We start from the raw sequence: 26,083 nt of genomic DNA, 5'->3' as shown, positions 1-26,083 counted from the left end.
TCACAATAGGGAAAGGGATTCATGCAGAGCTGGCTGTGCGGGAGACCAGAGTTTTATTATCCCTGAAATCAGTCTCCCCACACATTTGGGATCAGTTTTTTTTTTTCTTTTTTTGAGACGGAGTCTCACTCTATCCCCCAGGCTGGAGTGCAGTGGTGCGATCTCAGCTCACTGCAAGCTCCGCCTCCCGGATTCACGCCATTCTGCTGCCTCAGCCTCCCGAGTAGCTGGGACTTAAGGCACCTGCCACCATGACCGGCTAATTTTGTGTGTGTGTATTTTTAGTAGAGATGGGGTTTCACCGTGTTAGCCAGGATGGTCTCGATCTCCTGACCCCGTGATCCGCCTGCCTCGGCCTCCCAAAGTGCTGGGATTATAGGCATGAGCCACTGCGCCCGGCAGGGATCAGTTTTTAAGGACAGCTTAGTGGGTGAGGAAGCCAGTGAGCCAGGAGTGCTGATTGGTCAGGTCAGAGATGAACTCATAGGGAACTGAAGCTGTCCTTTTGTGCTGAGTCAGTTCCTGGTGGGGGTCGCAAGATCAGATGAGCCAGTCTATTGATCTGAGTGGGGCCAGCTGATCCATCTAGCACAACAAGGGTCTGCAAAACATCTCAAGCATGGATTTTAGGAGCAGTTTAGGGAGGGTCAGAATCTCGTAGCCTCCAGCTGCATGACTCCTAAACCACAATTTCTTTAATCTTGTGGCTAATTTGTTAATCCTACAAAGGCAGTCTAGTCCTCAGACAAGAAGGAGGTTTATTTTAACTATAAACTAAGTTCCTCCCGAAGTTAGTTCAGCCTACGCCCAGGAAGGAATAAGGACAGCTTGGAGGTCAGAACCAAGATGGAGTTAGGTCGGATCCCTTCCACCAACGGTGATAATTTTGCAAACCTGGTTTCACTAGTTGCTCCGTTGCTCCATCTCAGGCTGGTAGGAACCCCTTCCCCGGCTGCCTCCCCAGCGAAGGCTGCGCCCCTACCCCCGCAGACCAGGCCCAGCTCACCCCAGCCTGCTCAGCGGCCCCTCGAAATATGCCCCCCGCCAGCCCCCCGGCCCATCCCTGCGGCTCTGGGGTTTGAGCAGGACCCTCCGAGGCTCTGAGACAGAACCAGCAAATCCCTGATGTCATGGTGTTGCCAGGGTCGGGGGCGGCATCCATGAGGGTTGGCCTCGTCTTCCAAACCCAGCTCTTTATGACGTCTGAGAGAGGATTGGCCACACCATGTCCTGGGCTCTACTTCCGTTTCTGAAGGGCTGTGTGTCTGCCAGGTTGGGAGGTTTTGAGCCCATCTGGACCCTGGCACAGCCTTTCCCCTGAGCCAACAGCAAACATCTGCCCAACGTTCACGGGAAAGAAGTCAGCTATGGGGCAGGAGCGAGAGCTGGCGAGGGGTGGGTGGGCTTCTGCAGCTTGGACTTCAGAGGAGATGCGACCCTTCCCTGTGTCCGCAGCTCACGGGCGTCCACGTGAGATTCTGAGTAACATTATGTGAGTTACACTTTGAGAGAAGGAAAGCCACACATGTGGTCTAAGAATCCTGGAACCTCCTGAGTGAGGGGCAGAGGGTGTCGGCCTCGTCCACGGAATCTTCCAGAGGGAACTTGAGCGAAGACTCAGTGTCCCTGAATTACAGGACTGAGAGCTTTGTCGCTCAAGCTTGACCTTCTGTTGGCGTCACTTACAGTCTCAGACACAGATGGTCTCAGAGCTCTGTGGGAGGGGAGGCCCCTTCTGTTCCCAGATTCAGCTCCATGGGATGTGCCCCTGCCCAGCAGGCACAGGACCCGGGAGGCTCAGAACCCCACGTACCCGGCCACTGTGCAGACAGGCTCCCCGGCGCCAGCTGAGCCAGGCCCACCATCCACCAGGCCCAGGGGCCGCGCCCTGAGCAAGCTGGGGGTGGAGAGGGTGGGGGCAGCTTGCAGTGCCTGCCTGGGAAGAGCCTGGCATTGTTTGCAGAACCCTTGGGACAGGGCCGCATCTTCAGGGGAGATGCAGCTGTGGGCCTGGGGCTGTGGCTGGGGCCCTCTGTCATCCCTGCCTACCACAGCTCCCTTAGAGCCCCCACAGGTGGTGGCGGGTGTGGGGCTTTAGGGCCACCCTGGCCATGGGCAGAATTCTCGGCCCCGGGCAGGACTCCTGGGCAGGGAGAGTGCAGGTCCCACAGGCGGCCGGAGCCTCTGCTTCCTCCACTGATGTCCACACACCCCACCCTGCCAGGAGAGGCTCACCACATTTAAAAAAAAAAGTTTTGTTTTTTAAAAATAACTTTAGCCTTGGGTAACTGGGGCCTCCCTTCCCTCTCCTCTGCCTGCTTCCCCTTCCCTCTCCTCCCGTCCCACCTCTTTTCTTTCCCTCCCACCTTCCCCTGCTTCTCCTTCCTCCCCTCTCTTCTACTCTGCCCTACTCCCTCTCTCCCCCTACTCACCATGGGTGCCAGGCCAACAGGCAAGAACCTGGGTGGGTGCCCAGCCCTGCCAGGCAGAAGGCAGGTGGCTTTCTGGTGAGGAGGAGTGTGGGGCCTCCAGGGCTGGCCTCCTCCAGGTGTCTCCTTCCCTGGACACGGAGCTCTCCACGGACGCTCCGCCTGCCAGCCCCACCTGCATCCTTCAGCCCTGGAGGTGCGCCTTGCCTGGTACCTGACGGCAGGTTCCCAGCCCAGAAGGATGCAGATGGTGCACCAGGAGATGAGCCCCCACCCTAACGGGAAAGCAGCAGTGGACGGGGGGGACCCGCGGACCTGGGGAGAAGCTCCGTGTGCAGAGGCACACAGACACCTGGAGGCGGCCTGCGCCTGGTGAGAGCCCTCCCAGGCCACAGCCCTGATTCCAAGCTGTGGGCACGAGCGGCCTCCTGGCTTGGAAGCTGGCATTGGGCGTCCGTCCTAATCAATTAGAAACTCCACCCCAGGGTGGCAGGCAGCAGGGACTGTTCCGAGAATCTACAGACAGAACGTAATCACCATCGACTACACTTTCGCACTAAATCCCAGGGTTCCCCTGGCTGTGCCCTGCACACGGCCAAGAGGCCATCACAGATGACCAGGCATTTGAAGAGGCTCCCTGGGCAAAGCTGGACACAATGCTTGGAAAGGGCCCTAATGGTGATCGACTGAGACCCACCCATGTGTTTCATCAGCGACGTATAAATACACTTGGGAGATCGTCGGGAATCAATTCACCACTGTGAAAACCGACAAATGAGGGGGAGGCACCCTTGCCCTGCCTTTCCTGTGGGCACCATTCTCCAGACGGCCAGACAGACAGGACGAGCCTCTCCCTCCAGTGAATTCAGGACGAAGCCACCACGCACTGGAAAATCACCGTTTTGCTCCACGAATCTGTCGATTCAGACATCAAGCACCAACGACTGCGGACGGAGGAGCTACCACCAGACAGTGCGTGGCTCCCTCTGAGAGCCCCCGGCCTTGCCAGGAGACTGCACCCGGATCCCAGCAGGCCCCTGGCTCCAGGTGCCCACTTTCAGGAGACGCAGAGGCCTGCACCGAAAGATGCAGCTCCAACCCAGGCCTCGGGCACCTCCATGTGTCCGAGGGCCGCTTCCTACAACAGGTGCCGGGTACAGAAAAGGACAGAGGGATGGAGGTGGGTAGGAAGAGAGTACTGAAAGTCACACGACGCACATTTAACCCCAGGCTGCCGTGTGGGAGGATATACGTGGGCATGGAAACCCACAGAGCGAAGGGAGGAGCCACCAGGCCCCTAGGGATGGGCTACTGACGGGATGGGAGGGGCCTGCAGCAGCTTCTGGGCTCTGGCAAGTTTCTCTGTCTAGACCCGCAGGTGCTTACAGGGTGCTGTCACGACTCACCTGATTAGAATGCAAAAAGCAGACCTCACCCCCCACCCCAGGTCTCCCATGAGTAAGATCTAAGATTTAAACAAGAGAAGCCACCCGCCTTCTGCCTGGCAGGGCTGGGCACCCACCCACGTGCTTCAGCCATGACCCCTGGTCCTAGTCAAGATTTTGTAATCACTGAGAAGACCACCCCCGGAGCTGCCGCAGGACCCCAAACTCCTGGGCCTCGGTTTCCTCCTCTGTAAAATGAAGCTGATGAGTCCTGAGTCCGGGAGCTGGCCCTGGCCACAGACCCTCCAAACCAGCTCCTCTGAAGGTCCACAGCCAGCACGTGGCAGGCAGCCGGCCCTGGGGTCCTGGGGTGTGAAGCGGAGCCTGGACGTGCGACGGGAGCCTGCACATCTGTTTCTCCTGCTGGCATCACTTGGGAAGGCCTCGTGCCCACCCTGAGCTCTGTCCAACCCTCGGGAATAGCGCTGGGTGGCGATCAGGGTTGAATGTACAGAAGCCCCTGCTGGGGTGACTAAGGAGAGGATTTACCCAGCACCCTAAGTGTGAACCCTATAATTGACCCCATTGGGCACTTCTGTTTCCACCCCCTGGATCTCTTCAGCAAAGCCAGCTCTCCTCATAAGGATGCCTGGGAACCATTTTGCCTTCTGGGGAGGTGATTTCCTACCCTCCGTCCCGCTGACCTAGGGAGGCAGCTGACCTAGCACCATCCACGGCCCTGAGCTCCCTTTGGTGGGAGGTGGGGTGAGAGTGTGGAGCAGGCACAGCTCCAGACACCCAGGCCAGAGGAACCCCCACCTCTGCAAGGGCTGGTGCTGGATGGGCGACGTTCCAGGAGGGGCCCAGGCCTACAGCTTCTGCCCAGAAGAGTCCATGGGGCAAAGGGTAGAACCCTGGGCCACGCCAGGGCACGACTGGCTTTACTGGAAATGGCTGGAGAGATTGGGCTTGCATTCCTTGAACCCACAGAGCCCTGTGATCCCACAGCCCGGAGGCCATCACTCCCCTCCAGCTGCCTTTTAGGATTAGACAGGCATGCTGCTAAAACATGGCCAGGCCATGCCCGTTTTCCACGTGACAAGGGGCTGTGGCCGTGTTTGCCCACACCACCTGTGTCTCTGCTTTGTTGCTGTACAGCAGGTGTGGGTGATTATGAATGAAGGCTGACTCATTGCACCTGTGTGCCATAGCATTTTAGCCCAATTCCTCATTGACGGACATCTGATTGTTCCGTTTTTCATGAGTCATTTGTTGAGAAATGTGCCAGGTGCTGGCCGGTGGTATCCTGGTGTCCGCCTGGCGGGTTCTGCAACTCCACCTTCCCTGCATCACCCTGTGAGCTTCTGGAACATTTCCCAAGGAGGGAAGGGAGGGTTCCAGGCCAGGGGCCATGGGGCACTCCTGGGGCAGGTGTGGAGGAGACTGGGGTCTTTGTGGGTGGTATCTGTCATGGGGGGGGACTCCCTCTACTGGGTTAGGTCCCTAACCTGGAGCTAGACCAAGCTCTGGAGGACCCCACCCCCAGGCTATCCAAGGCTCTTTCCACTGGAGATGCCTTCGCAGCCAGGCTGGGCTAGCCAGGAGCCAGGCTAGGAGCCCAGGGTCTGAGCGGGTGCTGACAGCCTGGAGTGGGTGGGCGGACTGTGTGGGAGGTGGGTGCTGGAGGATGGCAGGGGGGAACAGGAGGGGGAAGCAGGAGGGGTAGGGGGCTGGAGCAGGAAAGGGGGGGCAAACAGGAGGGGGTGCAGGAGGGGGACGCAGAAGGAGGAGGGGCCCAGCAGGAGGGGGTGCAGAAAGGGCAGAGGTTCCAGCAGGAGGGGGTTCATAGGGGCAGAGGGGCCCAGCAGGAGGGGGTGCAGGAGGGGTGAGGGGTTCCAGCAGGAGGGCGTACAGGAGGGGCGGGGGCTGGAGCAGGAGTGGGGGGTCGGGGAAGGCGACAAGAGGGGAGGCGGGGAGGGGGACAAGCAGGAGGGGGCCGGGGAGGGCGGGGGGTTCCAGCAGGAGGGGCAGGGGGCTGGAGCAGGAGGGGGTGCAGGAGACTGAGCGGGGATTCGCGGGCTCTGCGAGGGTCGGGGGCACAGGCAGCGAAGGCCCCGCGTCCCGGGTCGGGGCGGTCGGACGGACGCAGCCTGGGTTGGGGTCCCTACAGGAAGTCGCCTGGCCCAGCTCCGCGGCGGGCCAACTTTTCGTGGGGCCGCGGGGCAAGCAGGTGAAGTCACGTGGCCCGGGGGGGCGGGGCGGTCGGGGCGGGTCGGTCGGACCCCGCCCCTGCGCCCAAGTCCCGTGGCGTCGGCGGGAGCCGCGCAGCGCGGGCCGGGCCGAGCCGGGGTAGGGATTGTGGGCTGCAGGCGGCCATGCCCACCAACTTCACCGTGGTGCCCGTGGAGGCGCACGCCGACGGCGGCGGGGACGAGACTGCCGAGCGGACGGAGGCTCCGGGCACCCCCGAGGGCCCCGAGCCCGAGCGCCCCAGCCCGGGTGAGCGCGGCCGCACCTGGCCGGACAAAGGCCGAGCGCCCCGAGCGCGGGTCTGGGCCCTGCATCCGGGAGCGGAAGCGGGCGGCGGGGCCGGGGGTACAGGAGGCGCCCCTTCCCGCGCCCCCACCGCCTGTTCTCGGCCCCCCACGAGGGCCCCCACCCCACGTTAGTGGCAGGGCTGGGGGCGAGGGGCCCTGCCCAGGCTCCCGGTACCGTCAGCTCGGGTGGGACCGGGGGCGGAGGTGTGGACGCCGCTGCTGGTAGCCATGGAAACGGGGAGGGGCTGGAACGCGCCTCCGGAGGGAGCCCGGGCCCCTGGGTGGTCCCTGGTGGGACAGGGGTGTTGGTGGAGACCCGGGCGGTTCGGGAGCCGCGGCGTCCTGTGTCCCCCGCGCTCTCCCTTCCCCTGCGCCGCGGCCGTCCGGTAACACTAGCCCGGGCTGGCCCGTCCTGCCCCCGCCTGACCCTGGAGGAGCCGCCCACCCCCCAGCGGCGGAACAGGAAGGACTGCGCCCTGGCTGGGTAGGGGGCAGCCGCCGGGGCCTTGCTCAGGCCGCGTCCTCCGTGTTCCCGTCCCCCGTTCCGGGAATCTGGACGTTTCCAGCACTTTCACTTTCTCTGGGGGGGGTGGGGACGGGGCTGGGGAGAGAACCCCCCAGCCCTGTTCCCTCCGTCCTGGCTCCAAATCCCAGTTACTCCCCGGATCTCAGCCCCCTCTAGAAACCGGAGGCTCTTAGGCCCTTCCATCCTGAGTCTCTGAGAAGGTGTCCGGACTCAGTCCAGCCCCCACCCCGAGTGCTGGCCGTGCCCGCATGTGCCCGGGTCTCATGCAGTGGGTGGCAGCATCCCTGCTCCCTGGCAGTGGAAGGAAGGTGAGATCTGCCCAGGGACAAGTCCGGCGCCAGACCCCAGATCCTTCCTAACCCACCATCCCGGGCAGGAAAGGCCAGACATCCCCTCCAGGCAGTTTAGGAACCCGGGGACACGGGTGGGGACCCACCGTGAAGGCACTGGCCTGGTGGCCTGGGGTGCGTCATCAGGGTCCCCGTGGCGGGCGAGGAGTGGTCTCAGCCTCCTCTGCACAGAGGTCAGCCCAGATCTTGGAACTGGTCAGGTGGGGCGCCAGGCTCAACACCAGGTGAAGTGCTAAGCAGGGTGCATGAGTCCAAGCCCCTTCTCTCCGGTCACCACCGCCGAGGCAGGAAGCACCAAGGAGGGTGGGCCCTGGCGTGGTCTTTCTGTGTGAGCTTTGTAGCAACGGCCCGGAGGCTCAGAAGGAGCCTCTTTCCACGTGACGGCCCCTTCTCAAGGCTGATCAGGTTCACTTTTCTCTCTAGAATGTGTCATTTGCTTTTAAGCCAGAGGGAATTTTGTGCTTGTTCGTTTTCTTGTCTCTTCTACTCTCAAGGCTGTTGAGCGGTGCCCTGGGCCTGTGTCTGCCCAGCAGGCAGTGGCCCTGGCCGAGCGCTGCCCTTGTCGCTGCCTGCGTGCTCAGGTCCTGCTACGGGCGTGTCAGGAAGCTCCCTGGCCTTCATGAAATCGAGAACAGGAGCGTGTGGGCCAGGTGTGGGCTTCTGGACACTTTTGAGGGTGGCCCTGTGGTGTGAGCTGAACTTGGGAGATTTTTCCAAACTGGCAGAGAACTTGCACCTGGGGCTTTTGTGCTGGACCTGCTTCCTACTTCCACAGAAAGGGCCCGGCACCCAGCCACTGCCAGGCTGTAATGGGCACGCAGCTGCCCTTCAGAATCCACTTGATCACATCCTGATCTTCAGCCCACAGAGGTGCGGCGAGGAGTCCCGTGATAGGCACGGAGCCTGGGGAAGGAGGCACAGGCTTTGCTTTTTGGTGGTGGGGGGGGGGGGCAGGGGTCCTGCAGAAGGCAGAGCCCCTCCCAAAGGCCTGCTGTGTGGGGTCCACGCCACAAGGTCACAGGCCAGGTCCAAACCTGTCCGGCCACGGAGTTTCCAGCACCCGAGCTCTTCCTGACTCTATTGCCGTTCCCCTGAACGGTCTGTGGAGGTACTGGGGCTTCTGGGCTGGCGCCTGGGTGATGGCGAAGCGAGTTTGGGGGGCCTGGTGGGCTGCTCCTAGGCACTGCAAGGTGGGCGTGGAGAGGGTGTCCTGAGCCACCCCAACTTGAGGAGCAGCGGCCTTGGTGTCCCGAGCCTGGGTTGGGGGGTTCTGGGGAAGGAGGGGTAGATGCTGCTGTCCAGGCTGCCTGGCTCGACCCAGAGCCCAGCAGGGCCGTGTCTGCCCAGCCTGGCTCCGGGGGCCTCCTGTCCCCGACCCCTGCAGCTTCCCTGCTGCTTCTGGCGGAGCCTCTGCGGGAGGCGTCCTGTCCCCGGGATGGGCACTGTGCCCTCAGCACTACTTTGCACCGAGCTTTTGGGAGGCATCCTGTCCCCGGGATGGGCACTGTGCCCTCAGCACTTCTTCGGACCGAGGTTTTATTCCTGGTTTTATTTTTATGTGAAATACCTCGTCTTGAAATGAGACGGACGTGTTAGCCCTCAGTTTCTCAATGGGGTGGTTTTTTGAGAGTTGGAGGTAGGAGGACACTGCTGGGGGCCGGCTGCGTCTTGTCCGACTTCAGGGTAGAGTGGGTTTTGTGACTGACTTGGGGGAGCCTACCCTTCCTCCGTGACCACGTCAGGGTAGACTCGCTCCTTCCCAGGTTGTAGGGGGTGCGTCCAGGGGCCTCGGAGACCCTGGGAGGGGTGGGAAGGGAGGGCTGGCTGGTGCCCCGGCCTGTCTGGAAGGTGCAGCGTGCAGAGCCTCCGGCAAGGCCCCGCAGGCCCTGGCCACCCACTCTCTAGGAGGGACTTCCACTCGTCCGGGGCTCCCTGGGCTGGGAGAGGGTGGGTCCTGCCTGGCACCCCCAGGTCTCCCACCCTCAGCTGGGGCTCTCCCAGGTTTGCTGGGAGCTTCTTCCTGGCTCGGGCGCCACTTCCCTCTTTGGGTTCCGTTTCTGAGATTTTCCACTGTGGCTGAGCTCGTGTTGGTTGTCTAGGGGAGGTCTTGCCTCCCTCTACCCCTGGCCGCTGACAGAGGCCCGGTCGCGTGGTCAGCGGCCCGCCTGTTCCTCCTGCTCCAACTACCTCCCGTGTCCGTGTTGGGAGCCCTGTCCCAAAATCTGAGGACAGCGAGAGCTGCTGCTTCGTCCTGGGCCGTCCTTGCCTGTCAGGTGCAGGGTGCCATGCTCTGCACTGCCCTTGGGAACGGCGAGACAGTGCACGCCGGTCATGCTGATCTGGGGTCCCCTTTGGGGATGCAGGGACTTGGGGTATCATGCATTAGATAGGGGGACCACACACAGAGCGTCCAGGTTCTGTCCTGCCGAGTAGGGACAGAGAGCTCTCGTCCCCAGATTTCAGGAGGGCGCTCCCAACACGGACATGGGAGGCAGTCGCAGCAGGAGGGACAGGCAGGCCGTTGACCCCATGGCTGTGCCCGGGAGCTCCTGTAGCAGCTGGGCACCGCCTTGCGGGCATGGAAGGTCATGGATATGTGGTGGGCAGGCAGGGAGGCTACAAGACATGCATTTTATGTATCAAGTTCCCTTTTTAAAACCAAAGGAAACAAAAGATAGACAGGAACGTGGTGGCTGCTGGGCATCCAGGCCTGGGCCTGTACTTCCTCCTGTGCCCGAGATACTCCCAGGCTGTCTCCGGGCAAGAGGCTCTCCTTAGCAGGCATGCGGTAAAGCATGGTGCTTTAGGTCAGCTGGCTGGGTCCATGTGTGCGGGCACCTATGTGCCTTGTGAGTGTGCAGGTATATCCACGTGTGAGCCATGTGCTTGCACCGTGTATATGTGCACATGTATGTACACTCATGTGCATACATGTGTGCACTGTGCTCTTGCACAGCTGTGTGCTGTGGGCATGCTCACGTGTGTGTGTGTGTGTGTTTGTATCCCGTGGCAGGTAGAGGGGCTGGGGCTTCCTCCATGGCGTGTGTGTGTGTGTGTTTGTATGCCGCGGCAGGTAGAGGGGGGCTGGGGCTTCCTCCATGGCGTGCGTGTGTGTGTGTGTGTGTGTGTGTGTGTGTGTGTGTGTGTGTGTGTGTTTGTATGCCGCGGCAGGTAGAGGGGGGCTGGGGCTTCCTCCGCAGCAGAGGGTCACACGGTGTTGGGTGTTGGATATCCGTTCCTTCCCCGGGGCTAGACCCATCAGTGAGTGGCCAGGGGCTCCCCCTCCTGGTGTGGCCTCGTGTTCAGGTCTGAACCTGCTCCTGGGCCTCTGATCATATGAGGAGACCTTTGCTTCATGGACTGGGGTTCATGATTTCCTCTTCTGCAAAGCTCCCCAGGCCTCTCTGAGTGGGCGAGGCCAAACGGATTCCACGGTGGTTTTCTGTCTAGCGCTGGACACCAGATCCCCTTCTTAGAGTGCATGGCTTTCTCAGTGCCTCTCCTGTGGTCTGGATGGCCGTCGGGAAGGTGGTGCCAAGGGGAGGGCCAGGTGCTCAGGCCTGGGTGCAGGGCGGCTGGTCGGGGCTGATGCCACACAGGTTTGCTGGGGATCGGTGAATGTTGGCGACCTTGCCAGGCGGTGGCTGGAGTCAAGCAGAGGCACCTGAGGGACCCTGAGGGTGAGTTGGGGGCTGTCCGCCCCTCATGCCTGGCAGTGAGTGGGCCGTGGAGTGAAGCCACCTCTGTCAGGACCTCTGCCCTTTGGACGTGGGGCCACGTCCTACACAGCTCCCTGGACCTGACCCAGGGATTCCCAGATGGCCCAGGCTCCTGCATGGGGGATGGGTGGCCTTCATAAATCACAGAAAGTGACCTAGGTGGGCCTCAATCACTTGAGAGGTTTATTTGCCAAGGTTAAGGATGCGCGTAACACAGAACCACGGGAAACTGCTGTGGTCCGGGCTTTTCTTCTCAAAGAAGGCTGAGAACTTGAGTATTCAGAGGGTAAAGCGTGCGTATTAGGGGAAGAAAGAAAGAGAAAGAAGAGGGAGGGCAGATGAGAGGCAGGCAGCGTTTGATCAGCATTCACTGAACCCGTGTGTTACATGTGGGGTAAAGGAAGAACCCCTCACGCCTCACGCTCAGTGAATCTGCACATTTATCTACGACACAATCAATACGGGGTGGGCGAAGCAGTCAGGACACAGTCAATACAGGGTGGGTGAAGCCGTCAGGTGTGCGTTTGCCTCCGGTGAGCAGAGCAGCGACTCCTGGTTCTGTCCTTGGTCCCACACCCGTGAGGATGAGCTGTCATTTCTACCGTCAGGGTGAGTTTCGTCGCAACTGCTTTAGCGTAAGGATCCTGTGGGTCCTGAAGTGTGAGGGAGGCCTGCAGCTTTCGACACAGGAAGAAAATGGAAGGCAGGTTGCGTGACCGGGTTCCCAGCCTGACTCTTGCCTGTGGCATTGTGTGCTTGGGTCCCGAGATCCTGAGATCCTGTTTTCCTTTCATACCTTGGACCAGGGAGGCTTCCCAGGGCTGCCGTCCTCAGGCACTGCAGACAGATCCTGACATGGCACCGCTGGGCACAGCGCTGGGAGTGGAGGTCAGCCCAGGGTGACCCCCCGGCTGTGAAGGGCACGAGTGGAGCCGACACCCCAGTGATGGATTGCCTCTGTGAGGCCGGCCGGCTGCCCGGAGGGCTCTCCTGTTACCATCCCTGTTGGAATATGAATTTTCTTTTCTTTTTTTTTTTTTTTTTTGAGACAGAGTCTCACTCTGTCACCCAGGCTGGAGTGCAGTGGCACAGACACAGCTCACTGCAACCTCCGCCTCCCAGGTTCAAGCGATTCTCGTGCCTCAGCCTCCCGAGTAGCTGGGACCACAGGCACGCACCACCGCGCCTGGCTAATTTTTGTATTTTTAGTGCAGATGGGGTTTTGCCATGTTGGCCAAGCTGGTTTGGAACTCCTGGCCTCTAGTGGTTTGCCCACTTCAGCCTCCCGGAGTGTTGAGATTACAGGAGTGAGCCACCATACCTGACCAGAATATGAATTTTCTAAGCTGTGCCTTAGACCGAGGTCTGGAGGGCAAAGTTTGATGTTTGACGTTAAGTATTAACCACAGTTCCTGGCTGGGTGCTTTTGATTTCAGCTCCATCAGCTCAGTGTTTCTGGGGGTGGCTCCCAGAGTCGTTCTGTGACGGCTGCGTGGTGGGTGGGGCAGGAGTCCCTGGGTGCTGGGGAGTGTGAGGCCCGCCAGGGACCTTGAGGGGCAGACCTCCCCCTATGGGGCATGGGAAGCCCGTGGAGCCCGGTGGGGCTGGGCGTGGATGGCATTCAGGGGTGGACCAGCTGGTCTTCAGGGCAGTGGGCTGGGCTGGGGGCGTCTGGGGCCTGGTGAGCAGCTGGCTGGGGGCCCTCCTGGTAACTGACACGGGGGGCTGGTCCCTTTGGTCTTCCTTCTCAGATGCTGGGGACGTGCCGCCCAGGGACGAGGACAGAGCGCAAAGGGTTAATACCTTTCCTTTATGAAGAAGGGGGAACCTCCCTTTTGGGGGCAGAGGCCTGTTCTGTGAAGATAAACCTCTGGCTTCAGCGCAGCAGCCTGAACGATGAGCTGCCTGGCTGGCCATGCTGTCCAGGCCCTGCCACTTCCCCTGTTCGTGGCCGCTGACTCCCCAAGGGTCCTGGAGCCTCTGGCTGGGAGTGCCGGGGGGCAGGCCCACGGCAGGGTCCCCTTTGGCTGGTGGGTGACTGCAGGACCTCACCCCTGCGGGGAGGGTCCTTTTGGCTGGTGGGTGACTGCAGGACCTCACCCCTGCGGGGAGGGGTGTCTGCTGCCGTTGCAGGGGTCTCGGGGTCCGAGTGCTGCTTGCGGCCCTGGTCTGTGGCGTGGCCCCCCCATCCTGCCAGCCTGTGCCTGTTTCCGCTCTCTTCTTGGGCGTTTCCTTTTGAGGAAACAGTTGTGGGGAGGAGAGTGCTGTTTCTGAATCACGTGTGGACCTGGGGTGGTTTGTTTCCTGCGTTCTGGAGTTTTCTTGGGCAGCACCCCACACGCACCCCCCTGGTGGGCCTCGGCTCTGCGGGGAGTGGTCCTGGGGTCTGGGATGAGAGTGGGCCCCGCCCAGGCCTGTGTTGACCCCTGGAGTCGGATTGCCATCCACTGTGCTGGTTACAGCGGCTCTGGGAAGTTAGGGGGCTGGGACCTGAGCCCAAGGCTGGCCATGGACAGCCCCACGCAGCATGCCCGTGTGCTTGGTTGGCGTGCCTGGTTTGTGTGTCTGCCATGGCCTGGAGCTGTCCTCATGCTGGGGTAGCCCCACTGGCCCTCCCAGCGTTCCCGTCCACTTAAGTCCCGTGCACGGGGGATGTCCACCTTACAGACGTGCAGCCGGGAGGAGGATGTTAAAGTGATCCTTGCACATTTGCTCTGTGCCTCAGTTTCCCTTGGCAGGACCCTGTCACGAGGGTGGCGGTGGCCGTGACCTCTCATCTCCTTGGCTCTGTCTGCAGACCTCTGGCGCCAGTGGGTCGGGCCTGGGCTTTCAGGGAGGCTCAGAGACGCCTTGGGCAGTCACTGGGGAGGGATTGAGTGGAGTGGAAATCGGAGGAGGGAAGTGTGCCAGGCCAGGCCCCTCCTGGGTCCCCTCCACGCCGCCAAGGGTCCCCGACCGCAGCCCAGAGGGAGCCTGTAACAGGAGCCGCCCTGGGAGGGCCTGGCAGGTGCGCTGGGGGCCCTGCCTCTCCAGCTTTCCTTCATCTCTGCCCCTGCAGGCTGCCTGGGCCCCGAGTCTGGCACTAGGGGACCCCACGGCCCCTCCATGGCTCAGACGTCACTCTGGCTGCTGAGGGAGGAGGCTGGACCGGGACCAGCAAACAGCCACGTGACAGAGGGTTCGGGAAGTGAGTTCACCCGAGGCCACCTTCCCGCGAGCAGGCGTGTTCTTTAGATGGAAGGGCTATAGTCCCAGTGCATGCCTGTGTCCTGGGCACCCCGCCCTGTGGGTCGTGCAGTCTGGGGGCTGTAGTCCCCGGGACTTTGTGCAGATGTGTGTGCTGCAGGTATGTGTGTGTGTACACGTGTATGTGCGGGTGTTGGTGTGTGTGTGTGACTGGGTATGGGTATGCACATGTGAGGACAGGTGCGTGTGCAGGTTTGCGAGGTGAGTGTTGTGTGTATGAATGAGTGGGGAAGCGTGTGAGTATGGGCATGGAGAGTGTCTTAGTGTCTTACGTGTGAGCATATTTGCGTGTGCACGTGGAAGTGCCTATCTGTGCATCTGTACACGTGCATGTCTCTGTGCATGTCAGTGTATGTTTTGTGTGGCATGTGTTCATGTGTGTCTGGCCATAGCTTGCCAGGACCTTCCAGCCAGGCTTCCTTGCTCCCGGTGCCTCTGACGGTGAGCTGGGATCTCCCGGCGCTCTCCTGGTTTACAGGATACTGGCGGTGGTGTCTGCACAGACTGTTGGGATGAGGTCCCTTCGGGAATGGGTGATGAAGGGCCTGTTTTTTCCTCAGAAGGCAGTGCTGCTTTAGCCAGAAACTTGTGCTGGAAGCCTGAGAGCTTGCCTGAAGCCCCCCATGTCCCAGCCTGAACACTGGGCCACTCTCATCTTGTGCCCCTGAGAGCCTCAGTTTCTAGATTTTAGGGCCCACACAGCACAAACTGTGAGGGGCAGAGGGAGGGCAAGGGCCAGGGGTTGTCAGCTGGCGTTCAGATCCTGGAACCTAAACACACTTTATTTCAGTGCCTGGCACCTTGACAGGGAGCCCAGCCTCCAGGCAGTGGCGTAGGCGGGGGGTGCTCCTGGGTCCATTCAGTTTCGGGCTGTCCCCAGAGGCCACGTGGGCTGATGCCACTGGGTCACCAGGTGGGACTCATTCTGCTGCAGGTGCCCCTGTGGCTCCAGGGGAGGGTGGCCCCTGGACCCAGGGGACACACAGAGCCAGGCCTGAGAACCTCCTCGAGTGCAGGGAGCCGGGAAGCCTGGACCTGCTTATCCCCTGCCCCAGGCCCAGCGCCTCTCTGTGTGCACAGGTCCGGTGCCGCCCGCCACTGCTCTGCAGAGCTGGGTAGCTGGATGGACCACCCACGCTGGAGGGCAGGAAGGGGCGGAGGCTGTCGGACCTGGCTCCAGCTTCACGGCCCCTCCTGCCTGTCAGCTGCTTCCGGCTGAGGCTGAGTCTAAGAGGACGTTCCCAGAGCCCTTTGCGGAGAATGGCTGTAAAATCCCAAAACGCGGGAGGAAGAGGGGAAGGGATGAGCCACCGAGAAAGGGAGGAGGTTGTGCCTGGAGATAGGGAGGCCGATGGAAGCATTGCGATCTCAGAGGGGATTAGGGCCAATTAGGGAGGTAAGCCAGCTTCTCCCTGCAGAAACTACCCATGAACGCACTTCCCAGGCCTGGATCGGGATGGGTCAGGGATCTGACACACAGACTCTCACTGCCTCTCTGGCTGGAGGGGCTGCCCCTCCTCTGGCCGGGACACTTGTGTGTCTGGTCTTTGCCCTTCCACCTGCAGCCGCCTCCTTCCCTCTCGGGGTGGGGACGCAGCCTGGTTGGACAAGCCCAGGAGGCTGCTCCCCAAGGGCCCAGCCCATCAGGATCTGCTTACTGGCCACAGGGTCTGCATTCACTTTGTTGATAAGGTGTCGGGAAAGCTAATCTGGAGTGAAAAACAGACCAGAGGTTGCCTCTGTGGCTGGGGGGCTTGGCAAGGAGGGAGCTGGGGAAGTGGTGGGAGGCTCTTGGTAGGTCTGGTGAGCAGGGGCAGGCCTTTGTTAATGCTCAGCAGATAGACGTTCTCTTGCCCAGGCGGCTGCAGCCAGAAAAAACTCAGCAAAGTGGCTCCGGAGGGCCACAAGGCTGCTCAGTGTCGGGGGGTGGAGGGGGGTCAGGGCGGTGGTGGCCACTGTGTGCCGTGACATGCATCAGACCAGGGCTGTGCGGGGCGGATCTGTGTGTGGACAGCTAGCACCCGTGGGGCTGCACAGGATGTCTGCCCACTTGCTTACCTGGGGTCGTTTTATAGTAAAATGAAGAGGTAGAAAAAACAAGATGAGAAAAAACTGACCTGTGGCCAGTTCTCCAGACCAGGGCTCGACCTCGCCGCCTTCGTGGCTGAGGAGGAGGGCAGCATTGGTCAGCCTGGTGTGTCTGGTTCTCCACCAGCGGCTGTCGGCCGTTGCTGGCTATTGGGAGGGCTCCTCCAAGGTCTCAGAGGCTGTATAGTTCTGGGGCCTGGACCAGGTCGGGCCTGCTGGCCAGACGCCATCATTCCCGGGCATGTCTGCTTGGGGCAGGTCCTGTTGGGACGCTGGCCCCTGGGGATAGGTCAGCCTGGTGCATGGGGTTCATGAAGGCACCAGACAAGCTGTGAGCAGAGCTGCTGCTGGAACTGCTTTAAACCTGGAGGGACGGGCGCCAGTGACAGTGACCGAGGCCCTGTCCCGGTGCAGGTGGGCAGGGCAGTCCACCCAGTGCCAGCTGCTTAGGGCCGCTCGGGGCAGGTGATGGAGGAGGGGCCTCTGGGGAGAGGCACTGAAACAGGCTGTTCCCAGGCACGAGGCGGCCAAGGCCGGGGCTTTTCCCCGAGCTGGGAAGATGTTGGGATGGACGGAGCAGGAGGGCAGTGCACACAGCTGTGGGGGAGCTGGCCACGGGTGCGGGCTCAGCTCGTCGAGGGCTCCTGGTGGGGGGTCACCATGCGGAGCCACATCCCTACAGGCTCATGTTTCACCGCCTCTTCCCGGGTGTGCTTTTCTGTCCTAGGACACGTCCAGGATCCGACATGACAGACGCCAAGTTCCCACGCCACCTCGGGCTCCTCTTGGCTGGGACGGTTTCTTGGACTTTCTTTTTTTGGTGACTGTGGCAGTTTTGGGGAGTCCTGGTCCGTCTTAGAGAATGCCCCTCAGTTGGGAGGTGTCTGGTGTTTTCTTGCATCGTTAGCCTGCGGCTGAGTGTTTAGGGGAGGAAGACCCCAGAGGACAGGCGCCCTCCCTGCACGTGGCGTCTGGGCACACGCGTCAACAGGACTTGGCGTGGTCTCCCCGAGGGCTCCGTCGTCCTCCTCTGTTACCCACGAGCGCGGTTCACCTTCCTCTCCCGCCCCAGCCAGGCTTCTGGACCCTCGTTTGGTTTTGGTTCCCACTGGTGGATCCGGGCTTGCCTTTGGGGCCTGCTGTGCTGTGGAGTAACCCAGGGGATCTGGGGGCTGCTGTGAGACCATCGAGCCTTTGAAAGGCTGTGCAAAGGTAGATGACAGGCGGCTGCGGGTGGCCCAGGGGCCAGGCGGCCTTTACAGGGGCTTCTTTCTCAGTGACTCTGGCCGTGTCCTGTAGATTTTTAATTCCGACATCATGTCTGCAGAATGAAGCACTGTACAAGCCTCATCAGGCAGCGCGGAGAGTACCAGCCCCTGCCGTCCCGGTGCTGCCCGAGGATGAGGGACATTCGTGGATGATTCACGGGCTTCATGAGCTATTTGCAGACACCCGCCCGAGTCTCCTTTAAGGGGAAATTCCTGAGCGGCTGCCTCGCTCTTCTGTTCCGAGGCGTGTGGGAGCCCAGCCCGGCTGGGTGGGAGGAGAGGGTTGAAATGCCATGCCTTCTTCTTCTTGCCCTGGATGCTACTGGCTGAAGGAGCCTCCTTTTAAAGCCTTATTAGTCACGTTTCTCAGTGATAACAGGAACCGTCATGCGCCGTTAGGGTGCGAAGTGGGGCGGCCCAGGCCTGGGGGGCCCTGGACTTCTGCTCCCCACTCCTGCCCCACACGCCCGCCGGAGGGGACCGTGGTGTTTGTGCAGGGGCCGTTCCTATCGCTGGTTTTAAGGTGTCCCGAGTTTTGCTGCACTTGGTTTTGGGGAGACCACGAGCTTGGCACAAACTGAGATTCCCGAGTCAGCCTTTCTAAGCTGTCGTGGGCAGGCCACGGCTGTGATGTAAAATGTGAAAGGAGCCGGCCTTTACAGGGGTTTCTGTGAGGTGAGTTCAGCATTTCAGTCCTTAAATGTGGAGACAAGTCAGAAATGGGTTTATCTTCGGGAGGAGGGAGGGGAGGTGAGTTTTGTGGGGGTCGGTACCATGGCTCATTCTGTGTCCTGGCCGGAACTGGGATCAATCGGCTGACCTGTTGAGGATGCCTGCTGTCCCCCAGAGGAGGTGGACCGGGTCGGGTTCTGCCGTCCCCCAGAGGAGGTGGACCGGGTCGGGTTCTGCCGTCCCCCAGAGGGGGTGGACCGGGTTGGGTTCTGCCTTCCCCCAGAGGAGGTGGACCGGGTCGGGTTCTGCCGTCCCCCAGAGGGGGTGGACCGGGTCGGGTTCTGCCTTCCCCCAGAGGAGGTGGACCGGGTCGGGTTCTGCCTTCCCCCAGAGGAGGTGGACCGGGTCGGGTTCTGCCGTCCCCCAGAGGAGGTGGACCGGGTCGGGTTCTGCCGTCCCCCAGAGGAGGTGGACCGGGTCGGGTTCTGCCGTCCCCCAGAGGAGGTGGACCGGGTCGGGTTCTGCCGTCCCCCAGAGGGGGTGGACCGGGTCGGGTTCTGCCGTCCCCCAGAGGGGGTGGACCGGGTCGGGTTCTGCCGTCCCCCAGAGGGGGTGGACCGGGTCGGGTTCTGCCTTCCCCCAGAGGAGGTGGACCGGGTCGGGTTCTGCCGTCCCCCAGAGGAGGTGGACCGGGTCGGGTTCTGCCGTCCCCCAGAGGAGGTGGACCGGGTCGGGTTCTGCCTTCCCCCAGAGGAGGTGGACCGGGTCGGGTTCTGCCGTCCCCCAGAGGGGGTGGACCGGGTCGGGTTCTGCCGTCCCCCAGAGGAGGTGGACCGGGTCGGGTTCTGCCGTCCCCCAGAGGGGGTGGACCGGGTCGGGTTCTGCCGTCCCCTAGAGGGGGTGGACCGGGTCGGGGTTGGGTTGATGTCTGTACCCCGCTCCTGCCTCAGGGCACGTGGGGTCTGGGTGCTGCTCTTTGTCCCACGGGGTGGGGTTTGGCTGTGGGGAGACTTGATCTGGGTTGTTGGGTCATCCCTCGCCCCCGCTTCGCCCTGCTTGGCAGAGGCCACCGGTGCATGGCAGGTGCACCACTGGGGCCTGCCCTGAGGGTTAGACACTGTGGGCCACCCGGCAAGGACCCTGCCCGTCTCACCTTCCTGCACCGCACGCCCAGGCTTTGCCCTGTGTCCGTTTGTCCTCTGAGCCTTCCGGTCATCATGAATGTGCAGAATGACGAGGGAGGAGGTGCTATCCCAGGCGAGTGGCTCTATCCCCAAAACACAGGCAGGGCTCAGCCAGAGGAAAACTCACTGCCCTTCACAGCAGCGAGGCCTGCCGATGTCCAAGTCCAGGCCAGGGAGCTCAAGGGACGCAGCTGGGTGTGCAGAGGGTTAGAGGGGGGCTGGGTGTGCAGAGGGTTGGGGTGTCTGGGTGTGCAGAGGGTTAGAGGGGGGCTGGTGTGCAGAGGGTTAGAGGGGGGCCTGGGTGTGCAGAGGGTTGGGGGGCTGGGTGTGCAGAGAGTTAGAGGGGACTGGGTGTGCAGAGAGTTAGAGGTTGCCTGGGCATGCAGAGGGATAGAGGGTGGCTGGGCATGCAGAGGGTTAGAGAGGGGCCTGGGTGTGCAGAGAGTTAGAGGGGGGCTGGGTGTACAGAGGGTTAGAGGGCAGCTGGGTGTGCAGAGGGTTAGAGGCTGGGCATGTAGAGGGTTAGAGGTTGCCTGGGCATGCAGAGGGATAGAGGGGGGCTGGGTGTGCAGAGGGTTAGAGGGGGGCTGGGCGTGCAGAGGGTTAGAAGGGGGCTGGGTGTGCAGAGGGTTAGAAGGGGGCTGGGCGTGCAGAGGGTTAGAAGGGGGCTGGGTGTGCAGAGGGTTAGAGGGGGGCTGGGCGTGCAGAGGGTTAGAAGGGGGCTGGGCGTGCAGAGGGTTAAAGGGCTGGGTGTGCAGAGGGTTAGAGGGAGGCTGGGTGTGCAGAGAGTTAGAGGGGGGACTGGGTGTGCAGAGGGTTAGAGGGGGGCTGGGTGTGCAGAGGGTTAGAGAGGGTGGCTGGGTTTGCAGAGGGTTAGAGGGGGTGGCTGGGCATGCAGTGGGTTAGAGGGGGGCCTGGGCGTGCAGAGGGTTGGGGGGGCTGGGTGTGCAGAGGGTTAGAGGGGGGCTGGGTGTGCAGAGAGTTAGAGGGGACTGGGTGTGCAGAGGGTTAGAGGTTGCCTGGGCATGCAGAGGGATAGAGGGGGGACTGGGTGTGCAAAGGGTTAGAGGGGGGCTGGGTGTGCAGAGGGTTAGAGATTGCCTGGGCATGCCAGAGGGTTAGAGGGGGGACTGGGTGTGCAAAAGGTTAGAGGGGGGCTGGGTGTGCAGAGGGTTAGAGGGGGTGGCTGGGTTTGCAGAGGGTTAGAGGGGGTGGCTGGGCATGCAGAGGGTTAGAGGGGGGCCTGGGTGTGCAGAGGGTTGGGGGGGGCTGGGTGTGCAGAGAGTTAGAGGGGACTGGGTGTGCAGAGGGTTAGAGGTTGCCTGGGCATGTAGAGGGATAGAGGGGGGACTAGGTGTGCAAAGGGTTAGGGGGGGGCTGGGTGTGCAGAGGGTTAGAGGTTGCCTGGGCATGCAGAGGGTTAGAGGGGGGACTGAGTGTGCAGAGGGTTAGAGGGGGGCCTGGGTGTGCAGAGGGTTGGGGGGGGCTGGGTGTGCAGAGGGTTGGGGGGGGCTGGGTGTGCAGAGAGTTAGAGGTTGCCTGGGCATGCAGAGGGATAGAGGGTGGCTGGGCATGTAGAGGGTTAGAGAGGGGCCTGGGTGTGCAGAGGGTTAGAGGGGGGCTGGGTGTGCAGAGGGTTAGAGGTTGCCTGGGCATGCAGAGGGTTAGAGGGGGGACTGAGTGTGCAGAGGGTTAGAGGGGGGCCTGGGTGTGCAGAGGGTTGGGGGGGGCTGGGTGTGCAGAGAGTTAGAGGTTGCCTGGGCATGCAGAGGGATAGAGGGTGGCTGGGCATGTAGACGGTTAGAGAGGGGCCTGGGTGTGCAGAGGGTTAGAGGGGGGCTGGGTGTGCAGAGTGTTAGAGGCTGGGCATGTAGAGGGTTAGAGGTTGCCTGGGCATGCAGAGGGATAGAGGGGGGCTGGGTGTGTCGAGGGTTAGAGGTTGCCTGGGTGTGCAGAGGGTTAGAGGGGGGCTGGGTGTGCAGAGGGTTAAAGGGGGGCTGGGTGTGCAGAGGGTTAGAGGGGGGCTCGGCGTGCAGAGGGTTAGAGGGGGGCTGGGCGGGCAGAGGGTTAAAGGGGGGCTGGGTGTGCAGAGGGTTAGAGGGGGGCTCGGCATGCAGAGGGTTAGAGGGGGGCTGGGCGGGCAGAGGGTTAGAGGTTGCCTGGGCATGCAGAGGGATAGAGGGGGGACTAGGTGTGCAAAGGGTTAGAGGGGGGCTGGGTGTGCAGAGGGTTAGAGGTTGCCTGGGCATGCAGAGGGTTAGAGGGGGGACTGAGTGTGCAAAGGGTTAGAGGGGGGCTGGGTGTGCAGAAGGTTAGAGGGGGTGGCTGGGTTTGCAGAGGGTTAGAGGGGGGCTGGGTGTGCAGAGGGTTAGAAGGGGGCTGGGTGTGCAGAGGATTAGAGGGGGGCTGGGTGTGCAGAGGGTTAGAGGGGGGCTGGGCGTGTAGAGGGTTAGAGGTTGCCTGGGTGTGCAGAGGGTTAGATGGGGGCCGGGTGTGCAGAGGGTTAGAGGGGGGCTGGGTGTGCAGAAGATTAGAGGGGGGCTGGGTGTGCAGAGGGTTAGAGGGGGGCTGGGCGTGTAGAGGGTTAGAGGTTGCCTGGGTGTGCAGAGGGTTAGAGGTTGCCTGGGTGTGCAGAGGGTTAGAGGGGGCTGGGTGTGCAGAGGGTTAGAGGGGGTGGCTGGGTTTGCAGAGGGTTGAGGGGGTGGCTGGGTGTGCAGAGGGTTAGAGGGGGCATTGCATTTTTTTTTTTTTTTTTTTTTTTTTTTTTTGAGACGGAGTCTCGCTCTGTCGCCCAGGCTGGAGTGCAGTGGCGCAATCTCGGCTCACTGTAAGCTCCGCCTCCCGGGTTCACGCCATTCTCCTGTCTCAGCCTCTCCGAGTAGCTGGGACTACAGGCGCCCACCACCACGCCTGGCTAATTTTTTGTATTTTTAGTAGAGACGGGGTTTCACCGTGGTTTCGATCTCCTGACCTCGTGATCCGCCCGCCTCGGCCTCCCAAAGTGCTGGGATTACAAGCGTGAGCCACCGCGCCCGGCCGGGCATTGCATTTTTAATGAAGAGTCTTTTGACTGGGATGGCACTGAGCACATGACGTCCCTGGGACACACTCTTGGTTCAGGTCTGACCTGGCTGTTTTAACCAGATAGAAACGTTTGTGCGTCTCTCAAGTGGGCACTTCCATCCTGCTGAGAGCACGCTTGCTGTGGCCTCCGTAGAGACCAAGCGACACTCTTCTCAAGAAAGCGAGGGGAGAGGTGTTCTCTTTAAAGGCTTGAAGGTTATAATCATGGTCTGAGGCTGCTTTTGGTAACAAGAACATGCTGGTGGCTGAACACACGCTCATGTGTTCAGTGCAGTCCCCACGTGGGAGGACCAGCCACACCCTGCTTTTGTGTGTTCCGTCCGCCTTTTCTGCGCATCCTCGCGCTCTGGACTCATCGTCTGTGTTACTTTAATAAGCAGCGAAAGGACAGAGTCATGCCTTGCTGGCCCCACACGCAGGGCTTTGTCGTGAGGCCGCTGGCGCACAGCCCTGCACAGTCGGACGCACGGATCCCGGGTGTGACCCTGTGGCGGTTACATCGTAATGTTTTCTAAGTTTAATGAATTTCTGGGTACTCATCCAACTTAAGCAAGTTGTTCTTAGTGCTTTTTTCCAACTGCATGGGTTGCCTGTGGGGAGCTTGTGTGTGTGTTTTTCGGGGTGTCCTTGGGGCCTGATAGGCGTTGCCATCTTCCCAAGTGGGCCGCGCAGAGGAGACGCTGCAGTGAGCAGGGGTTGCTGCTGCTGGGAGTGTTGGAGGTGACGGGAAGGACGTTCGTCCCCTTGGTTTGAGCGAACGTGCTTGCTGTGTACACGTTTTTCCTACTTGCGCAGTTCGGAGAAGTTCAGATAAACAGTGGTTGCTTGCTGAACGCAGACATAGTTACATACGACGACCCCAACCACCAGTAAACCTGTGTTTTCCAGAAGGGACGTGGGCCGGGCAGTGGAGCCCCAAGCTGCACTCCTGGTGGAGAAGGGCAGGCAGGGCTGAGCCTCCGCAGCCGAGCACCCTTCCTGCGGGGAAGAGAAACTTGAACCCAAGCAGCTGCGACTTTGTCCAAGGTTGTCTCTGGGGGTTGGCTGCGAGGGAGGGAGAGCCTGAAACCCTTGGGTCTCTCCTTCCCTCCCTCCCTCTGTTCCTCCTTCCCTCCCTCCCTCCTTTCTTCCTTCCCTTGATCCCTCACTCCCTCCTTCCCTCCTTTCTTCCTTCCCTCCCTTCCTCCCTTCCTCCCTCCCTCCTTTCTTCCTTTCCTCCTCCCTCCCTCCTTTCTTCCTTCCCTCCCTTCCTCCCTCCTTCCCTCCCTTCCTCCCTCCCTCCTTTCTTCTTCTCCTCCTCCCTCCCTCCCTCCTTTGTTCCCTCCTTTCCTCCCTCCCTTCCTTCCTCCCTCCTTTCTTCCTTCCCTCCCTTCCTTCCTCCCTCCTTTCTTCCTTCCCTCCCTCCCTCCCTCCTTTCTTCCTTCCCTCCCTCCCTCCCTCCCTCCTTTCTTCCTTCCCTCCCTCCCTCCCTCTTTTCTTCCTTCCCTCCCTCCCTCCCTCCTTTCTTCCTTCCCTCCCTTCCTCCTCCCTCCTTTCTTCCTTCCTCCTTCCCTCCCTTCCCTTCCTCCCTCCCTCCTTCCCTCCCTTCCTTCCTCCCTCCCTCCTTTCTTCCTTCCCTCCCTCCCTCCTTCCCTCCCTTTCTTCCTTCCCTCCTCCCTCCCTCCTTCCTTTCTTCCTTTCCTCTCTCCCTCCTTTTTTCCTTCCCTCCCTCCCTCCTTTTTTCCTTCCCTCCTCCCTCCCTCCCTCCTTTCTTCCTTCCCTCCCTCCCTTCCTCCTTCCCTCCCTCCTTTCTTCCTTCCCTCCCTCCCTCCCTCCTGTCTTCGTTCCCTCCCTCCCTCCAGTCTTCCTTCCCTCCCTCCCTCCCTCCCTCCCTCCCTCCATCCCTCCCTCCCTCCCTCCCTCCCTCCCTCCCTCCCTCCCTCCAAGAACAGCTGCACCAGGCTCCTGGTCCTTCATCTTCCATTGACTCCAGAGTCGCCAGTCACCACTGATCTGTCTGTAAACAGTTGACCATTATGTCCGGAAAAAGGGCCTGAGCAGGAATCCACTGAAACCTTTGAAGAGGAGTGGGGAAGGGCCCTGGATGGGACTCATCTTGGAAAGACACCTATAATCGATGGGAAAGATATTTACACATATTTTCTTAGTTTAAAGTATTTGTAATTTTTCTTTTAACCTGATTTCCATGTAACTTCAGATTTCAGAAAGGTTGCAAGACCAGTGTGGAGAACACCCATCTGCCCTTGGCCTGCGTTGCCCAAATGCCAACCTCCTGCTGTGTTGGCTGTGTCCCTCCTGCCTCCCGCCCTTCCCCGGGTCTCTGTCTTTCACCCCCCAACCCCCACTTTTTTTTTTTTTTTTTTTTTTTGAGATGGAGTCTCGCTCTGTCACCCAGGCTGGAGTGCAGTGGCACCATCTCGGCTCACTGGAAGCTCCGCCTCCCGGGTTCATGCCATTCTCCTGCCTCAGCCTCCTGAGTAGCTGGGACTAGAGGCACTCACCACTGCGCCCGGCTAATTTTTTGTATTTTTTAGCAGCGACGGGGTTTCACCATGTTAGCCAGGATGGTCCCGATCTCCTGACCTCGTGATCCACCCGCCTCGGCCTCCCAAAGTGCTGGGATTACAGGTGTGAGCCACCGCGCCCGGCCTCACCCCCACATTTGTTTCTGAACTGTTGGGAGTAAGCAGCTGACGTGGTGCCCCTCACAGGCGTATTTCCTAAAAGCAAGCACGTTTCTTTCAGAATCTCTGCGGTGCGGTCACCGGAATCAGGGAGTTAGTGATCACACACGAGAGATCTTTTTCAGATCTCACCAACTGGCCCAATCACGGTCTCTAGAAAAAGAAAGTCTGAGGTTGCGTGTGCATTTGGCTGTCTCTGTCACCTGGAGCTTCCTCTGTGTTGTCTCCCTGACGTTTTTGAAGGGTAGGGCCGCTGCTCCGTGGCACTGGCCTCTCTGTGGTGTGCCCCATGGCCTAGGCATCTGCAGTCGCTCATGGTCCCACGGAGGACCTGCACACCCTGAGGGCCGTGCTTTCCGCCCTGGGCACCGTACTGGGAGCATGTGCTGCCCTCCTGCCCCTGGACAGAGATGCCCTCTTTGCTGGCACGGCTGGAACCCACCACTCCTGCAGGTCGTGCCTGTCAGCCGGCCAGGGTGGCCGCCAGTGGGCTCTGGCACATCTGAAATGTCCCATAGAAAATGCCTGCCCTCCCAGCCGGGGTTGTTTGATGCAGTGATGAGGTCTTGGCCTGCCCTCCTCCGGCCACCTTGCATCCTGCCTTGACCGTTTCTTCTGGACCCTCAGGGTCCCGCACCATTCAGTGCAGGGCTAGGGTGGACCGGGCAAGGATGGACCGAGCACCCCTAGGAAGGGTCCTGGCCTGGTGGTTCCCAGTCTGGGGAGCTGGTGTGCAGCACGTGGGGCAGAGGGCCCTGGGGGCCCTGGGGTGCGCAGGTGGCTGTGGGTCTGACGCCCTTCAGCTCCTCACCGTGCCTGGCTGGGGCATGTGCATTTGCAGACCCTGTTCTCCTAGCCATGGGCCACTCAATGGTCCCAGGCAGGCTGTGGTCTCTGCAGTGGCCAGTGCC

The 26,083-nt window shown here is 61.1% G+C and overlaps 1 protein-coding gene across 1 annotated transcript in view; it reads left to right on the top strand.

Annotated features, from left to right (window-relative positions):
- Window positions 1-6,118: 6,118 nt before the first annotated feature.
- The window catches only part of SLC12A7 (solute carrier family 12 member 7), a 60,402-nt gene continuing 40,437 nt past the window's right edge, over window positions 6,119-26,083 (top strand). Inside the window, exon 1 of the mRNA XM_003263199.4 lies at window positions 6,119-6,313. Within this exon, the coding sequence (XP_003263247.1) occupies window positions 6,190-6,313 (124 nt within the window). The 5' untranslated portion in view covers window positions 6,119-6,189. The remainder of the gene's footprint in view (window positions 6,314-26,083) is intronic.

Source organism: Nomascus leucogenys, chromosome 6 (assembly GCF_006542625.1).
Source record: "Nomascus leucogenys isolate Asia chromosome 6, Asia_NLE_v1, whole genome shotgun sequence".
Taxonomy (NCBI): Eukaryota; Metazoa; Chordata; class Mammalia; order Primates; family Hylobatidae; genus Nomascus; species Nomascus leucogenys.
The sequence above is the reverse complement of the archived record's forward strand: the minus strand, read 5'-3'. Positions and strand labels throughout refer to the sequence as shown.